Source organism: Thermobia domestica, chromosome 8, assembly GCF_964235325.1.
Source record: "Thermobia domestica chromosome 8, izTheDome1.hap1.1, whole genome shotgun sequence".
Taxonomy (NCBI): Eukaryota; Metazoa; Arthropoda; class Insecta; order Zygentoma; family Lepismatidae; genus Thermobia; species Thermobia domestica.
The window spans coordinates 283110927-283127122 of NC_137461.1; the positions used below are offsets into that span (position 1 = coordinate 283110927).

At 38.7% G+C, this 16196-nt stretch overlaps 1 protein-coding gene across 1 annotated transcript in view; it reads left to right on the top strand.

The window, feature by feature from the left end:
- The window catches only part of LOC145692594 (uncharacterized), a 138165-nt gene that overhangs the window by 20264 nt on the left and 101705 nt on the right, over nt 1–16196 (top strand). Inside the window, exon 2 of the mRNA XM_081767915.1 lies at nt 14327–14419. Within this exon, the coding sequence (XP_081624041.1) occupies nt 14327–14419 (93 nt within the window). The remainder of the gene's footprint in view (nt 1–14326; nt 14420–16196) is intronic.

A 16196-nucleotide genomic window follows, 5' to 3' on the forward strand; every position in this document is an offset into this window, starting at 1 on the left:
AACAAAATACTGTAACTAACTATTCCGGAAGCGGAAGCGAAAATTGCTTTATGTGTGGGTAACTATATGGAGACTTCTTTTTTCTGTTAAGATTTTTCATTTACTGACAGACGTTTTGTTATTTAATTTGCCAGTTTGTTAAGGGAAATTAAATATCAAAAAAAAAAAAAGAAAAGAAAAGAAAGAAAATGTGAAATATGTACAGGAAATGCAGAGAAAATAAGGAACTCGTTTGTTTCCAAAATGTGAATTTGAGAAGGAAACAATGTTTTAGAAACACAAATACAACAGAGAAAATGGTAATGACCTTGCTTTGTGATGTAATAAGAATAAAGAAGTTTTTTTTTTTTTTATCTCTCGGTGAATTTCGCAGAATACTTTCTTTTTTAGGTCACATATATTAATTCTATTTTTCTCTTTCATAAGAGAAAATGTTCCTCCCATTTGTCTCGTGACTAACATATGCGTCTATACCGCATGCAGTCGTGCAGTAGCGTACACACGAATTTACTTCGGGAGGGATCCAAACTCAACATGAGGGTATTTCATATTAAAATTCGTAAAATTGTCTTTAAAACTAGGCTAAATGTACAGAAAAGACGATATTTCAGGGAGGTCTGGACCCTCAGGACCAGTGGCGGCGGTTGGACGTTAAAAGTGGGGGGGCAAAAGATGATCTGAATATTTGATATCAATGTTAGTTTTTCTGGTTGCTTGTAACACTTTGTTTGACGGAAGGTTGTATAACTATTAGGATACTGTCTTTTCAGTTATACCGTATATTTTGTTTCATATTTTATTAAGTAAATTGACAAGAGCAACGCACGTAGATACTAGCCCTTCGTATTCTTAAGAACGAAGGTGAAAGAAGAGATTTGATTCCTTCCTCATGAATATCTGTCTGGAAAATTGTGTGATCAGATTAGGGGCCTATTTAATTATAAATTTGCAAAACAAATAAACAGAAAGGATGTATTAATCAAATAACCATAGTAATGAATAATGAGGCTTGTTTTGCAAAAGTTATATTGAAACTGGAAATTAATGAACAACTTACATATTTAATTCCACGCATGCTATTATATGTGCTATTACTCTTAGAATGACAGTGAATACTACAAGCATATGCTACGACATTTAAAGAAATACTTTTGCAGCTTCCCGAAACATGTTCGCTGCCATTAAGTACAGTTTTCACTTTCTTGGAATATGGGGGGCGCGGTGGCTCAGTGGTAGAGCGTTCACCTCTGGTGCTTGGGGTCCCGGGTTCGATCCCAGCCCCCGCCAAGTGAACTTTGTGGTGGACAAACACCGTGCTCGTGGGTTTTCTCGGGGTTCTCCCGTTTCCTCCCACTTTCTTCATTCCACCATTTCACTCATCTCTCATTATCACCGTCTCCTTTAGCCTAACGGGCATAACCGTGAGACGTAAAACTTAAAGATTTCATTTTTTTCTTGGAATATATCAAAACTCAGCAATACTTAATCACTCCACATTTCAGTTATACAAAATAATCCTAAAACCTAGAATTATGCTGAATTCACTAAATTTAATTGTATATACAAAACTGTATATGTACACCACTAAACTCGTATATTACACTGCAAAATAAATATTCCTTACTGAGCTCCTTCGTGGCTAAGCGGTTAGCATACGCGCCTTAGACGTGAGAGACCCGGGCTCGATTCCCGGGGGGAGCTCAAGTGGTTCGGACTCCTCGTTGATTATTAAGTCCACGTCTCATATAACTTCGCTGCTGAACAGGATGTTAAACTGAAAAAATCAAATCAAAATATTATTATTAGAAAGAAGAAAATAAATTTTAGGAACTGTCTATTTTTGTACAATTAAAGAATAACTTGTAAAGAACTTCTTTTCTTGCGAAATGTTATCTCAATTTGTTCCAGAGCGGCTGACTAACATATCGATCAATTGCAAGAAGAAATGAAAGTACGCTCGAATTGTGGCGCTCCAATAGGTTAATTTTTGGGCCATTTTTAGTGGCAGTTCAAACGCAATTTCTGTAGTTTTCTTAATACCACGGGAAGACAACCAATACGTACTCATAGAACGACAAATATTTTATGGCACCATTTTTATTCTATGAACCAATAATACCTACAAAACTTTATATTTCCAAATGAAACTACATTAATGGGTAATTTCAAAAAAGTGGGGGGGCAACTGCCCCCCTTTGCCCCCCCCGAATCGCCGCCCATGCTCAGGACCCACCCCTTCTGTACGTCCATCCAGTTGTTGGTTTGATTCCCGGTAGGGGAGCATTGAATGGTGATTCGAATTATTTTTTAACGCTCCTTTGTGGCTAAGCGGTCAGAGTACGCGCCTTTGACGTGGGAGACTTGGGTTCGATTCCCAGCGGGAGCTCAACTAGTTCGAATTCCACGTTAATCAGTAGGTCCCGTCTCATATAGCCTCGCTGCTGAAAGGGACGTTAAATTTAACTCACTCACTCGAATTCTTCACTAAACCGTATAGCAGGGATGGTTAATAAATCGACCGGTCCATTGTGAGAGGAAGCCCATTGATGTGTGTGTCAAATCAGTAATTACAAAATCCGCTGCTAAATTACAAAATTCCATCTCTAGAGTCAAAAAAGTCTCATTTTGATTTTGAATTTCCTACGTCATACTAATTACAAAATAATAACTAACTGACTCTATGTCCTATGGAACCCAGAGGTTCGATGCCGCGTTCACAAAAGCTCTCCACTGACTACTACCCTTAACCAACAGGATCAAGTTTCTACTTTGTATTCCAATCTCTGCGAGATCCATCTTAATATTGTCCTTCCATCTGTGCCTAGGTCTTCCTAATGGTCCTTTTTCGATTGGATTTCCAATTAAAACTTTAAAGCGTTCCTACTTTTTTCCATCCTGGATACATGACCTGTCCACCTGAGCCTCCTAGATTTGATGACGCTAACAGTGTTTAGTAAACCGTATTAATTATGTAGTTCCTCGTTATGAAGTTTCCGCCATTCTCCATTCCCGTTCCTTTTGGATCCGAATATTCGTCTCAGGGTCTTTTTCTCAAATACTTTCAGTCTATGTTCTTCCCTCAGAGTAAGCGACTATGTTTCACAACCATACAGTACAAAAAGCATGATTATTATTTCATGGTCGACAAAGTTCGCGACGACAAGAGATTTGGAACTGTCCCTTCTTTTATTCAACATTTAATTTCTTCGTGAATATTGTTTTGCTCTGTTAATATTGATCAAATATTTGAAAGTATCCTCTTTATCAAAAGTATTATTTGAAATTTTAACGCATCCGTAATTTGCTGTATTAGTATCCCGACGAACTTCCATGTATTTAGTTTTATCTGCATTTACTTCTAAACTCGTGTCCTTGCAAGCGTTTAATAAGACCTCAGTATATTCGCAGAAAACCTCTATATCTAGAGGCCTTCTCCTCGATCCGCAATGAAGACACGCCATGCCGCGGTGATAGGAACCCACATTACTACTAATAATAATAATGGCCAATAGGATTTATGATAACCATACAGAACCGAGTGATACCAACCCGAAACTACTATAGAGGCCGCGGTAGCTCAGTGGTAGAGCGTTTACCTCTGGTACATGGACTCCTTGATTCAATCCCAGCTTGCGCCAAGTGAACTTTGTGGTTTACAAACGCCGTGTGCACGGGTTTTCTCGGAGTTCTCCCGTTTCCTCCCACTTTCTTCATTCCACCATTTCATTCATTTCTCATCATTATCGTCTTCTTTAACCTAACCGGCATAACTGGGGGACGTAAAACTTAAAGATTTTATTCCATTTAAACTAAATTAAAGAGGTCTCTCGTGGCTATAGGGTTAACGTACTCGTTTATGGTACCGGACAGCCAGGTTCGATTCCCGGTGGGAATCCGTGTAGCTCAGACTCCCGCTAAAGTGTAGGTCTACGTTGATAAAGCCCTTGTTGCTCAAAGGGATGCTATAAACTGCAACTCAAGCTCAACGTTTCAAATTAAATCGAGTTAGCCACTTATTCTTTTTAAAACTTGCTAATTTAGTAACATTTGTTCATATACTTCAAGTAGATTTATCAAGGAAGTTATTTGATTTTCACTTTCCGTAAGTTGAGCAACTTTCAAAAATACTCCTAGTCACTATAATGACTTGCGTCTGACTTCAAGATGTAATATTAATTGTAAACAGTTTGTTGTGAGGTGGGCTTCCCAATCATACTCACAACACCTTGGTCACGTTTCTTTCTTCTTTCACTATAAATGTTGTAGGGGGAAATTATACTGTGAAGGTTTTGTAAGATGTAGCAAATGATTAATACTACAAAATGTTTAGTTTACCTGAGAAAAGTGTGAAAATAGACTAGTAAAGCCCCATGTCTATTACCTGAGTGATTTCATGGTATGTACTGGAAACATTCTTGAAATTTATAAAAAATAACTGACTCAACTGTGCGTAACTGATTCAATTTTTAACCAAAGATACAAAGATTCTCTTCTGATTTTGTGAATTCTTTTCATACGTATTTACAACTGTGTCCAGAAAAGAATTTCATTTTTCAAAGAGGTTTAAGAAAGTTCTGAGTTTGATCAAGATGTATAATCTTTTTTTGAAAAAAAAAAAAAAACTGGCCATCCTTCTTTTGAAAAATCCTTCAATCGAGGAGCGCACCCAAGAATATTTTTGGGAGGGATACCAACTTTCGAGGGAGAGATCCAATACCACAAAACACTAAGTGTATGTAGTATTGAATACGTGTTATTCTGCATCAAAACATAAATAAATAAATAAATAAATAACTGCTAAATACTGCTACCCAGGGATGTATGCAGGAATCTATTTCGGGAGGGGACCAAAGCTTTTTGGGTGGGTCCAAACACAATTTCAGGCTAAATTATATTAAAAATTGTAAAATTGCCCCTAAAATTAGACTAAATTTACAAAAAAGTCTGGATTTCGGGGGGGTCCGGACCCCCAGGACCTACCCTCTGCGTGCGTCCCTGCTGCTACCTATATTCTCAGAACAAAATATAGAACTACATTGTTTGTTATAACAAAAGAGCGAGTTTAACCTTTTAATGGGCAAGCATTGATAGCATTTCCATTAAAATATTTAGTTTGCTTTTGTGGTTGAACCATGTCTTCCTGATCATAATTACGTGATTTTTAAAGTATTTTTGTAATTGGTTAGAAAATACCGGGTGTAATTGGTTAGAAAAAAAACAACACTGCCATGAAATAGGTCTTATGAAATGAAATGAAATCTTTGAGTTTTACGTCCCACGATTATGCCGGTTAGGCTAAAGGAGACGGTGATGATGAGTAATGAATGAAATGAAGAAAGTGGGAGGAAACGGGAGAACCCCGAGAAAACCCACGCACACGGTGTTTGTCCACCACAAACTTCACTTGGCGGGGGCTGGGATCGAACCCGGGACCCCAAGCACCAGAGGTGAACGCTCTACCCCTGAGCCACCGCGGCACCCTGATATAGGTCTTATATGTAGCAACTGAGCAGCATTGCCCTATTATGGTAAAATATCTTAAGAATACTCTCAGTAATTACCAATAGTTTCGTTGAAATATTTTCCTACAGAGCAAGAAACCAAAAGAAAAATTAAAAACAGAACTTTCGGTTCTATTGGATTGGTCTTTTTTTTTTTTTTTTTTTTTTTAAGGTAAGGTTTCCGCATTCACTGTTTGATTCCGATCAAGCAATTCGTAGTACTTAACTCTTCACAGCTCGATTATACGCACAATATCATTTTGCGCGGGTAAAGATCTTGTTTTGATCGGTCTTGCTACATGTCAGGGCTAAGCCATTCTTTACGCTGCTTCATATTGACATACAGGCACCAGTTTTTGTCACTGGTAATAATTCGATAGAAAAATTACTAGGGATGGGAAAAACCTGTTTTTATAAAAAAAAAAACAAGAAAACCGGTTTCTGGAAAAACCGAAATCCGGAAAAACGACATTTCGGTTTTCTCCAAAACCGGTTAGCTTTTTCACCGAAACTGCTTTCGGTTCTCTCCAAAAACTGGCTTTGAAGAAAACCGAAACCGGCTAAGGTGAAAAGCCGAAGTGGTTTCGGAGAAAAGCGATAACCGGTTTTTATAAAATTTTCAAAACCCGGTTTTTGTTTTCCAGGAAACCGAAAAGCGAAAAACCTATTTTTGTGCCCACCACTAAAATTTACTACTTGTGTCCATGAGTTGACCTATGACAGGCAAGCAAACTGGCGGAGACCGTGGTTCGTTGATTTTTGTTGTGATTCAAAGTATGTGGAACCCATGCGCGCAACTTTTGAACGTTTTCCACCGAGTAAACGTGATGCTCTATGGTACTGTGACAGCATTCCATTATATCTGCCAATTCCTTCGTCGTTTTGCGTGAATCGTTGTGAATAAGCTGATTCAATCGCTCCTCATGAAACTGAACGGAGCATTTGGTGTGTTAGTCATACATACATTTCACAAATCTCGAGAGAAATTTCAATGGCGTTGGCACCTCGATTAAACACAAAAAGCAGAAGGTGTCGAAAATGCTCTTTCTTATCGACACAAAAGATAGTCATAAGCCCATGAGCAACATACATTACACTATCGACGTCCTTGTGTACCTGTCACCACATTATTTTGTCAATGTCAGGTTACCTACCAGCTCCTTCCTCTCTCTATGTTTTTTTCCTGAGAAGCGGATCAGAAAAGTGAAACGTCAAAGAGCATTCAGTTGGAAATGAGTGATGTGGAGAAAGGAGAGCGACAATGAAACACTGGGCTTATGAACAAACGATAGTCCGAATGACTTTAGTATAAAACTTCTAAAATTTGTCACGACTTTTTAGAACTACAAACACATGAATGGATAACTTTGTCAAAAGTGCTATATATGGACCATTGGACTCTATTGTACAGAGATTTGGACATTCGGAAAGTTAAAAAGGAAATATTTAGAGAGCTTCGACATGTGGTGCTGGAGGAAGATGGAGAAGATAAAATGGACAGAGACTAACGAACGATGAGGTTTTAAAATGGATAGGAGAGAAGAGGATACTTCTAGCCAGCATCCTTCGTAGGAAGGCCAATTGAATTGAACACATATTGTGAAGTAATGGTATTCTTCATACCACCATAAAAGTAAGCATGGAAGGAAAGCGAGGAATAGGAAGAAGAAGAACACAACTGATCGATGAAAAGTACAAGAAAATATTGGGAGTTAAAACAGGAAGCTGAAAATCAAGAAATGTGGAAGAAACATTTCCTGGCCCAAACCTAAATTTAATGAAAAAGAAAAAAGGAAACTCATTAGTCCCAAGACCTCCCAAAAGGCAGAATACTTAATATCGTTGTCATAACCTTATACAACAGTAAAATTAATCTACATTTCCATACTACTGTGCATATGTACTTTCATCAGTAATTTAGGAAACAATTGGTCAGGTCTCTTCGACAAATAGAAGGCAATATTTTCAGTAACTTACTCAATATATATATATATATAGTGGCGGATCCAAGGGGGGGCTATAGGGGCTATAGCCCCCCCCCTTGACGCTCAGGTTTACACTAGATAAAATGGGCTTCAATCTTGCTTTACACTGGATAAAACGGCAAACTATGGTTTAGCCCCTCCCTTGCTCAAATCCTGGATCCGCCACTGTATATATATATATGCAATGCTCAGTCAAAATAGGCTTGGTGTGGCTTAGGGTAAAAACATACCGAAGAGACCTTGCGATCGAGATCAAGGTTTAAATCGCGGTTCCTACCTCGATGTTTAGGTGTAGGTGAATGAAGAGCGTACACAGCGAGGAGGTCGCAACCTCGACGTAACTTCTCAGTTTGAGGAGAAAACTCGAACCGAGTTTCAAGTCGAGTTAAAGTTAACTTTCGCGAGTCGAGTTTCGAGCCGAGTCACTGTTTTTAAGGTTGAGTTTCGAGTCGAATCGAGTTTGATAAATGGCTATCTCGTTCAGCTTGTTCTAACTCGTTTTGAAATCATGGTCTGATTAGACTGGAAAGCGAAAGCCATGAGAAACGTAAGCAGTAATTTGGAGTACTTTTAGTGTTGCTCACAAGAGGGACATTACTCGCCTCTCGTTTCGTCTCGACAAAGAGACGATAATAGATTTTTATAAAGAGACACCTTCTAATGTCGTTAGCATCAATATAAGTATTATTGTAGTTCTTACCACCGAGGCTGAGACCTGCGCGGTCGAATTTTTGGACAAAAGCAGAAACCCAACCTGTGTGGTGATGTCAACCGGTTTGACTCGGTTCAACTGAGCAGACAGCTCGAGCCAGGCTCGGTTAGGATGAGCCATCGACTAGGTTCAATTGAGCCTTTCTCGAGCCGGCTCGATTAGGATAAGCCACCGACTCGGGTTTAAGTAAGCCATTGGTTCGAGCCGGTTCCGTGAAACGAGTCCATCGGCTCAGTTCGACTCGGCTGAACTAAGCCGATGGCTCGAACCGGCTCTGTTGGAGTAAGTCATCAGCTTGGTTTTGTTCAGCTGAGGTGAACCATAGGCTCCAGATGGCTCGGTTGGGTGAGCTGTTGGCTTGGCTCACTTCTTGGTTCGGCTCGATAGTGAATGAGTTGTGAGCCGAGCTGCTCGAGACGTTAACAACTCTAAACCTGAGTCAAGCAGTTTTGAACAAGTTTTACCAGTAGCCTATAGTTTTTAACAATTTTTGGCTCGAGGCCGAATACTTGCTAATCCTGAACTCAAACCCAGAACCTCGTAAATTATGTCCTTGCCTCCTGAAGACTTCTAGACGACCGAGATCGGCAGTTAACTAGTTTTTAAACGGCATGACAAACATCTTGGCATTTGAAGGCGGCGCTCCAAGTTCCCTTTAAATGCTGCTAGCAAATGAGAGGCCAGCGGTATTGCCATGTTTATTTTGTACACATCCACGTCTATCCTTTGCTACCTGATCGCGCTGTAGTTCGTCTGCTTAGCCATAACCACACCCTTTAGCATTATCGCAACATCGCGTCAGAGCTCGCGTTTTATTCGCTTAGATGAAATGCCAAGATGTTTGTCACAGGCTTTAGTATTCACATGCAAACAGCCTATCTTTCATGGTTATACACGGTGTTGTTATAATAATAATAATAATAATAATAATAATAATAATAATAATAATAATAATAATAATAATAATAATAATAATAATAATAAGAATAAGAATAATAAAAGTTGTAGTATTATTCATAATTATATTGTCTATGGAGGATGCTTGAAGAGAGTACTTGAAACTACACACAGCATTTAGCTCGATTTGGCTCGTTTTGGCTCGACTCGACTCGAAACTCCACCCAAATTCAAGTCAAGTTTCTAGTCGAGTAGGAGGAAATTATTCGAACAGGGTTCTGGAGTCGAGCTTAAAGATATCTGTTTCGACTCGAGTCGAGTTTCAAAGAAAACTACCTTGAACTCACTCATGACCTATCCTAACTGGTGAACGACATCATGTTTGTAGTTTTCTCGTGTTTATTTCGTTTCCTTTACTTTCTGTATTCCATCAATGTGAGCTATCATCAATCATTTATATAATAATTACCCGTCAATAGGCCACTGAAACATGAAGCAGAAGCAAAGATTTTATTGATTTCCTTCTGTACTCAAAATTATCTTATTTGTTAAGAACTAAGTTGCAGTACGATCATATCAGTTCTTGTAGCTCAACGAATGTAAGTAAAATTAAGAGGTGAGGATTTAGAACTGACAAGCCACCCCAGGATTTTGTAAACAAAAATCTTTAGAGCAGAGGTAATAGGTTCGTGATCTGAGTTGCTTCAGAAATTAAAATTAATACTTTTCAATTGGAAACAGATTGTGATGTGTGAGAAGTGAAAGAGATAAGAATGAATCTATAGAGTTAGGATTGGTAAAAGTTTACACTGCATTTGCCGATTCTCCATCGATGACTTTCGGTGTCTTGTTGTCCTCCTTCAGGAGCATTGGAATCCAGGTGAAGGTCGGCCAGACAGTTCGAATAGAAGCTCGGCACGGAAATAACAAAATCCGAATAAACTTATTTCATGAAATGACGTCAATCATGAAAGCTTCCAAATAACGATATCATCCTCGTTGTTGATGATTGAATATCCATACAGACACACTGAGTAAAAAAAAAAAAATGTAGGTGGCGTATTTAAAAAGATAGGTTACATGCGTAATTCCTGTAGTTTTTGGACTTAACGTACAGCAGACGAATAACTGAAAACACATGTTTTATAATACTTTCCGTATAAGTGTTCCATCTATACGTACTTTCTGTATGAAACAATGTAGGCGATCAGGATCTCACATACAAATGGACGTATATAACATATAGCTGACAAAGGTAACATAAGTATATGCATGTGATATACGGAAACTGTTAGATGTCAGACATGCATGATGTAACATCTAAGGGTACTGCTTATGTAGCATACGGATAACGTATGCTCTGTACTGATTTCTATAGTAAGCAAGAGGATTTCGTATATTTGTACAATATACCACTGTCCGGAGAACGGATTTTTCTCTGTGCAGGGTAAATTCTAGAATTCGGAATTAAAAGTCTCGGAGGGTTCTTCTCTATATGTTCATCGTAGGTTTACTTCGTCTACTCTCTCCATGTATCTTCTCTTCCTCTGGTTTTGTTCGAAGGTGTCTGTCATGGAATTCCTATTTCAATGATTCGAACTTAGGTTAATCAAACTTAGCCAACAGTTTCCTTCAAAAATTAGCTCATTGACGCATAGAAATTGACTTAAAATGGCTAAACCCTTATAAATTTATAACCAACAGAATTTAACAATAAAAGAAGCAAAACAATTCATAGTTTTACCGTCTATCTAAATCATACTGTAGTAATTTTCCGTAGAGTTCTCAATACTTTAATCCTTAAGTCACACTTTAAATATTTGCAGTACACCTTGCTTGCATCACTGACGAAGTGCTATGCACTTGATCCGTTTGAGCGTTTAGAACTTTTAACCTATAACTAGAACCGTTCTTTGTCAAAATTCTTGTTCGCAAATTGATTATATGTTGATATTAGGTAAAGAGAAGAGGGATTTCCAGAATACCGATAGCTAGTTGGTGAGAATGATAATTAAGATACTTAAGGTAGATTGAGGTATGGCAATGCACATAAGTACTGTGCAATGTAATAAAAAAGCAATTTCGACATTTAGAGATAGAAAGATAATTAAAAACTAGCCTTCCGCCATGTGCAGTATGGTTTCGTTAGTTCTTGTAAACTTGTAAAATTAAGAATAAAGATGCGCACCAGACAAGATTTGTGGCTGTCTTGTCTCGAAAATGTGCTGTGAAAGTGATGTCTCGACTCGAAAAATGTATATTTCTCTATTGGAAGAGCCGTGTCTCCACTCGAATTTTGTCAGGAAAATCCTGTCTCGACTCGTCTCGTGCGCATCCCTAATTAAGAATTTGAGAATTTACAACGTCATGCCCATCCCAGATTTTTGTAAATTAAAAATCTTTAGAGCAGAGGTAGTGGGTTCCTGACTTGGGTTTCTTAACAAATTAAATTGAATACATCCCAATTGGAAACAGATTATGATGTGAGAATGTGAAAAAAATAAAGGATTAACTTAAAATAGGTGAAAATCTACACAAAGCTTACTTGCAATACTCGGCGTTTCTCCATCGATAATCCTCTCAGTATAATGTCGTCTGCTTACAGGAGTATGAAGTCTGGGCTATGGACGACCAGATGGCTCGAACAGAAGCTCGACACAGAATCAACAAAATTGGGATAAACTTATAACATGGAATAACTCGGAGTACGGACGCTTTCTAATATCAAAATCATTCTTGCCGTTGATTAGGGTATATATACAACTATATGAGTTACCCCCTTATAAACATGATTAAAGTTTAGGTGCTTAAACCAAGTGTCGTGGAGAATTCCTATCTACATCATCGGCGTTGCTCAACTCTAACAACGTATTCTCTGTAACTCGGTTCCAACTCGTTGGTCATTGAATTCTTAGTTCAATGAGTTGAGTTGAGTTGAGTTGATTTTAGTTTAGCGTCCCTTTCAGCAGCGAGGCTATATGAGACGTGGACCTACTGATTAACGTGGAATCCGAACCACATGAGCTCCCGCCGGGTCTTAGTTCAATGAATCGAAGGAAGGCTAGTGAAATGGAAAATGCGTAGGTTAACTTCAGATAACGTAATCTGTAGAAGTATGAACAGAAACAATCTCATGTTTATTCATTAAGAAATGCTGTACATAAAAGGAGAGAGTCAACACAAAATAGAAATTCCTTTATGTCTGAACGTGTAGCTAAATAAACTGGAAGTTGTGCTAAAAGACATGGGAATTTATAATAGCTATAATTTTACCATTGATCTGATAATGTCCAAATTCACTGTCCAACTAAGGGCGTCATTTAGGGGGAGAAGGGAGGGGTAATTGCCCCCTTCCCCCGAGTGTGAGATTTATATAGATTTTATCAATAGAATAGTATTAAATCAGTAAAAAAAACGCGAAATTTTACTTATATCAAGGGGTCTTGCCCCCTCAAACGATCTGAAACGATTCTCCTGTGTCCAACACTTCAAATAAATATATTCTTTTACAGAATCGCGGTGGCTCAGTGGTAGAGCGTTCCACTACCTGGGGAAGAAACATAAATACTGGAGGTGCTTGGGGTCCCTGGTTCGATCCCAGCTCGCGCCGTGTGGACTTTCTGGTGGACAAACACCGTGCTCCTGGGTTTTGTCGGGGTTCTCCCGTTTCCTCTCACATTCTTCATTCCACCATTTCATTCATTTCTCATTATCACCGTCTCCTTTAGCCTAACCGGCATAAGCGTGGGACGTAAAACTTAAAGATTTAATTTCATTTTTCTTTAACAGAATTTCAGTCCAATATATCACATATCCAAAACTTGTTATGATTGTTATTATTATTATTACTTAAATCACATCATTCATCGTACTGGTCACGATATCTTCATAATACTACTACAAACTGACGAATGAACAAAATAGCAAATCATGTTTCATTCTGTTTTATTCTTAATTTTAGAGAAGTTTTGATAGGAAAACTTACTGAACTATCGCTAAACACAACTGGCTAGAAATTGTCAACTTCGAACGCAGAATTGGCGAAAAGTATAGCTAATAGCTAAATCACATTTTTCTTGGCTAAACACCATGTAGAAATGACTATATTTAGTCATAAAATTGCTCAATTGGCAACACTGAACGTGAAACAGCAGTAAAGTTGTTCATAGCGCCACACGGTGTCGCTGTAAGCGACACACTATTTATCAGATTTTGTAATTGTTGGCAAAGTTTGAGCTCTATTACCAATGAAGTTTCGTACTCGTATTTAAAGAGTTGAATGAGTTGAAAGAAACAGATTAAATAACATTAAATCAGTTTCCATCACGGTCTCTACACTGTTTCTGATCTAACGTTACATTTTGAAACCCATTTGGCTGTGATTTCCGGAAGTGCAAGTGTTCGTGGGTGATCGTTTCCACACTTCCCATGCTGATGTTTGATTTCGCAATCAAATCTCTCACACTGATGTGTCTATTATTCAGAATGTGCTGCTCCACCCGATGAATGTTGGTCACGTTGACTGCAGTAGCTGGGCGTGGAGTACGGGCCACGTTGAGAACAGATTCTCTTCCTGCCTTGAATTTTGAACATCACCTGTATACTTGCGACTGAGAGAGAGTTTCTTTGCTATATTTCGAACTTAATCTTCGGGAAGTTTTAGCAGGTATCACGCCTTCCTTCCTGAAAATCTTGAAGATGGAGCGATGATGGAGCGCTGCTTCAGTGTGGCCGCCATCTCAGCACTCTCAGGCTTGTTGCTATCGTCTATCGTCGCTCTCTGAGTCCGATGTCGTAGAAAAGTGTCAAGACTACCCTATCATAGGATGCGGTACGGACGCCAAGCTGCGCACAGCTGCATCTGTAAAAAGAAAGAAATTCCTGTTATAAATTGAACCCCCTTGTAAGAATCTACGGTATTTGAAGCACGGATTGCATTTGTTTTGAAGGATTGGATTCTCTAGGGAATAAGTTGTTGCTGATCAGAAGACCTCTATCCTCACCTTCAGGGCTCCTTCCTGTAGTGCACGTACTTATAAATGTAAGAATACAAAGCCGGTGATTACCCGGGGATGACGCCTTAAGAAGTTTTGGCTTGGGCTTAGCCCCGATTGTGTTTATTAAAGTTTTTGCTTCTTGTTTGAGCAGCTAAAGTTTTAAACTTAATACAATCAATTCATAAATATTTTTTGAAAGTCCACATTTAATTTTCTTCTTTTTAATTTTTTCAGCGAGTTGGTTAAAATCTTGTCACAAGAAGGATCCAAATTTAAATGCCTGCTTAAGAGATACTTTCCAGTACATGTTTCCAGCGCTCGCTAGAGGTAAGACAAATTTAATTTTACTCGATTTTCATCTTTTGCAATACAATATGATTGTTCTAAATATTTAACCATAAGCTTTTTGTAGTACACGGTAACCAAAATCACTTCTTGTCGTTCTAGAGCGGTGGTAAACAAAGATCAATACAGTGGATGGTACGTATGTTAAGATTTCTAACTAATCTCCACCAGCATCCAATATGTTTTGCTAATGTTCTTGCTTCCACACAGTACCTTGGTAATAAAACTCGGTGGTCGTGGATGCAAAGAAGTCCGTGAGTGCGTTCCGCAGGTCTTCTTTATTACTGAAGGATCTTCCATGGAGGTGATTGTTGAGGAAATGAAACAGTTGGTAACCTGTAGATAAAATATCCAGTGAATATGGTGCATGGCACAGTGTCTCCCGGCCAAGTTACTGAAAGGTCTCCCGGGTCCTCTTTGCATGTGGTTTACCGTGTTTTGAAGGAACAGTACATCTTTGCAGTTCACCAATGCCGGATCCTTCTGCCACAATGCACGGTGTATCCTTTGCAATTACGGAGAGTAGATGCCAACAGTGACGGTTTGACCAAGTGGAAAGAGCTCGTAATGCACCACTTGCCGACAATTATATCATAAAGACAGCAGACAGCATAACATTTCGTGGGTGCAAAGGTGGTCTTGAAATGTGAGGAACAAAGTCACGTGGCGAAAATCATGTCTGATATGCTTGGGACTATCATAAACGGCCAACGTTTCATCACCAGTGAGTAAATGATTGAAGATGGGTGTGTTTAGGTGCCGAGTGATGGCTGTCACTCGTTGTTCCTGGTTGGCTGTCAACAATGTGTGGGGTATCCATTTGCTTAACTTGTATTATTTCCGTATCCCATGTAGATGTAGTTTGTTTCAGCAGAAACATGCAAACTTTCTGCAAAGTCATCACATTTTGGACCATTGTCGTCCTCGTTGACTGGTTTCAGGTCCTCGTCATCCAACACATGTGGTTGTGCACTGCGAAGTTTATCCAAAAGGTTAAGATCTCCCCAACGGAATTTCCGGAAACAATGCCTGGCGATGTTCGTTCATGGTATTGCCCTCAAATGCCCTCAAATGGGACTTGATGCGGTAGTTGACAGGTTCAATTTAAAGTCATACAACGAACACAAGCAAACAAAATGCTTCTAAACCGCAATTTCTCTGGACTTTCTATGACTGTTTATGTGCGTAATGTGCCTGTATTACTGAAAACCAATTTTCAGACTAACTTCCGATCGCTTGGCGGACACGTGCGTAATTTTGTTTTCACTCTGTGAGCATGTGATTAATGGGACATTGAAAAAGCAAGAACATTTTTAGTTACCTTGTATATCGACGAGTGTAGATTAGTTATCTACCTCCATAATAATAGAAAATTGTCTTCTGAGCTTTAGCAACATTAGTTATTCCACCCCAAGTCTTCAGATCGCTGTACATAGGTTAAAACCACCCTTTATTAAAAGTTCTAATTCTTTACATTTGACTTTTCTCTAATTTGCCTAACTTGCAATAACACAAATATTAGTATTCAAATCTAACTATGGTTTTGGGCTGTTAATGGTAGTATGCTTCATTGCACTATCAAATATTGCGCTGTCCTAAACAATTGTGTGCAGTTTATACAGGGTGCCCCAAAAGCAGGTATATACCCTGCATTGATCAAGTATAATATTCTAGCTCATGGGTTTATTTGCTTCGGATGTTCCGGACTTAAGGTATAAATAAAAAGACATTAAGAACAAGTAATAAAGAAGTTAGGTCT